The 2,637-nt window shown below is 37.7% G+C and overlaps 1 protein-coding gene across 1 annotated transcript; it reads right to left on the bottom strand.

The window, feature by feature from the left end:
* Window positions 1–587: 587 nt before the first annotated feature.
* Window positions 588–1,580, bottom strand: LOC309477520 (uncharacterized protein; the record flags this gene model as incomplete). Its single annotated transcript, XM_082140804.1, has 2 exons — window positions 588–896; window positions 1,199–1,580. The coding sequence occupies 2 exons, from the start codon at window positions 1,578–1,580 to the stop codon at window positions 847–849; spliced, it is 432 nt and encodes a 143-aa protein (XP_081996930.1). The 3' UTR covers window positions 588–846.
* Window positions 1,581–2,637: the final 1,057 nt, after the last annotated feature.

Here is a 2,637-nt window from a genome sequence, read left to right as displayed (position 1 = left end):
ATCAGCCTGTTTCATGACATCACTTTTTATTTGTTTTTGGGGAACTATTCCTATAAGCTTCAAGATTGACCTAAATCTTTCTAATAATACAAAAATAGCATCTTTAACTTAAATAACCAATGGGGGTGTCAGGCAACAAATTGTATTATTATTATTGCCCACAGACTCTAGTCTCATTTATTGTAGGGTTATGTTTTAGACAGGCTGTGTAAGTTTGCAACCATGTACAGTAGATGGAGATTTTAAACCTTTTTAGGAACTGTACGGTTATCCGGACCACACGTGTGTCTTTTAGTCCCGTATAGTCCGTATAGTCATCCCTGATTGGTCTTAACCCCAGTGACGGGTAGGTTTAGGGGCGGGGTTAGGCCATCGTATGATTGGTCTTAACCCCAGTGAGGGTTAGGTTTAGGGGCGGGGTTAGGGGTAGGCCATCGTATGATTGGTCTTAACCCCAGTGAGGGTTAGGTTTAGGGGCGGGGTTAGGGGTAGGCCATCGTGTGGTCCAGATAACCGTATAATACCCCTTTTTATTTCGGGAAGCACAAAAATAGGCTTTAGCCTTTTCACTTCAAAGTTTTCTCATAGGTTGAGACTTTTTTAAAGCATTTCTTCTTTTGTATTCATTGAAAGCATTTATTCAAAGGGGACATATATACAGATTGGTCATTTATAAAGCACTATATACATAAAGATGACTTGTCTTGACTTTTAAAACAAAGATGACTTGATGACTTCTTTCCAGTCTTCAGTCTCTCATGTTCTGGCTCAGACGTGGACAGGCTCTGATCTCTAGTGTGACGGCTTGAGTTCCTGTCAGGATGGGGTTGGACTTCAGGCTTCAGGTCAAGTCTCGAGCTCGAGCCCTCCACCGAGGACAGCAAGTATGTTATTTCCTGTCCAATACAAAGATTATATAAGCAAGTCATCTCATGAATGTTTTTTTGTTTTGTTTGTTTATTTAAAAAAAAAAGAAGCTGATTTACACAACAGAATTGAATTTTTTCTTTTGAACAATTGAACAACTGATTCTGTTTATTACCATGAAGCTGCTTTGAAACTATGTGTATTGTTTAAAACGCAATATATATATGTTTGTGTGTATATATATATATATATATATATATATATATATATATATATAATAATCTAAGAGAAAACTATATTTTGTTGTTGTTGGCCTGGCTGATGTTCTTACCTTCAATGCCAGGAAACCAGGTCTGGAGCTTTCTTCTGAACTCAGCCTTCTCTTCTTCAGCGTGTTTAAAGTCAGCTACTAGTGAATTAAATGTGCTTCCTGGGGAGGCAGTGGACATGAGTGCTTCCTCTTGGGACGAGTTGGGCACAGGTACTTCCTTAGGGGACACAGTGGTCACTGATGCTTTAGGTACAGGTATTCCCTGTGGGGACCCGTCTGGCATGGGTGCTCCCGCAGGGGACTGGGCAGGCACAGGCTCTCCCTGCTGGTACCTAGCAGGAGTTGGGGCTCCTTGTGGGGCCTCCACTATTCCCCACTGGCCTGAAGTGAGCCCACACCCGTTCTTCTCAAATGATGAGCGTAAACGATCCTCTACCTCCATTATTGCCCAACACCTCCCTGCACGGAGGGCTGTGACGAGCTCATGCTCACCTAAGGGGCTTAAGGGTTCTGTTTCTCTGGAACAGGAGGGCATGGTGGACATGCTCAGTTTGATGGATAAGCATCTTTGATGGCTGTAAGACATGTTGTTAAAAAAAAAAGTGTATAACCGAATGGCTGTTCGTGTGCAACAGTGAACTATCTGTGAAAAACTGTGAGAGAAAGAGAGAGGGAAGAGAAGAGATGACTTAAGTACACCCAGGAGCTCCGGAAGCTGGTTGCCTTAGTTTTATAACATTCATTAAATGTATCAATCTCTTTATTTATTATTATTCTTTACAATAAGCGATATGCCCAGTGGCAGTCCATCAGAGGAAGAAAAGGAGACAAAAATGATAAAAAATTAATATAACAACGAAGTTGATGAAGTTAACTTGTGTTGTATTAAAAAAAATTCTGTATTAAAAGTGTTGTTATTATACTTTTATTTTTAAATATACTAAAGTAATTAATTATACAGTGAAATATTTGTTTAAGAACTTCGGAAACTACCTTGACTATTGACAAGTTGTGTTGGTGCTCGACGTGATTATAACGCGTATCAAGACTTTATCTAGACTTTAATTATCAGCAAATATATACAAATTATTTGTCTTAGTTTTTATTTGTCAATTTATTATTATATAATTGTATAATTAAGTAGGCTATAATTATCCCCAAAAAATTAATAAATATATACATATATAATATATATATATATATATATATAATGTCTTAAATACAAATATTTAGACATTTTATATAGATAATTATAGCCTACTTAACCCTAAAACAGGCAGCGTGACCTGAGAGTCTTTTTTGGGGCATAAGAATTTTTTTCCCCATCAAATCCTTTTTATCATTTATCACAGCCTGGTCTGTCTTGAGTATGCTGGTCACATAATTTGCTTCAAATTTTTTGTGATAAATTAGTCATCCTGACCTAAATCCAACATGGCTACCGGTGATGCAGGACATTCAGATTTTGAGGAAAGTAAATATATATTAAACTTACTTTT

This window comes from Leuciscus leuciscus, assembly GCF_965113295.1.
Source record: "Leuciscus leuciscus genome assembly, chromosome: 16".
Classification (NCBI taxonomy): domain Eukaryota; kingdom Metazoa; phylum Chordata; class Actinopteri; order Cypriniformes; family Leuciscidae; genus Leuciscus; species Leuciscus leuciscus.
This window is presented reverse-complemented; position numbering and strand designations above follow the sequence as displayed.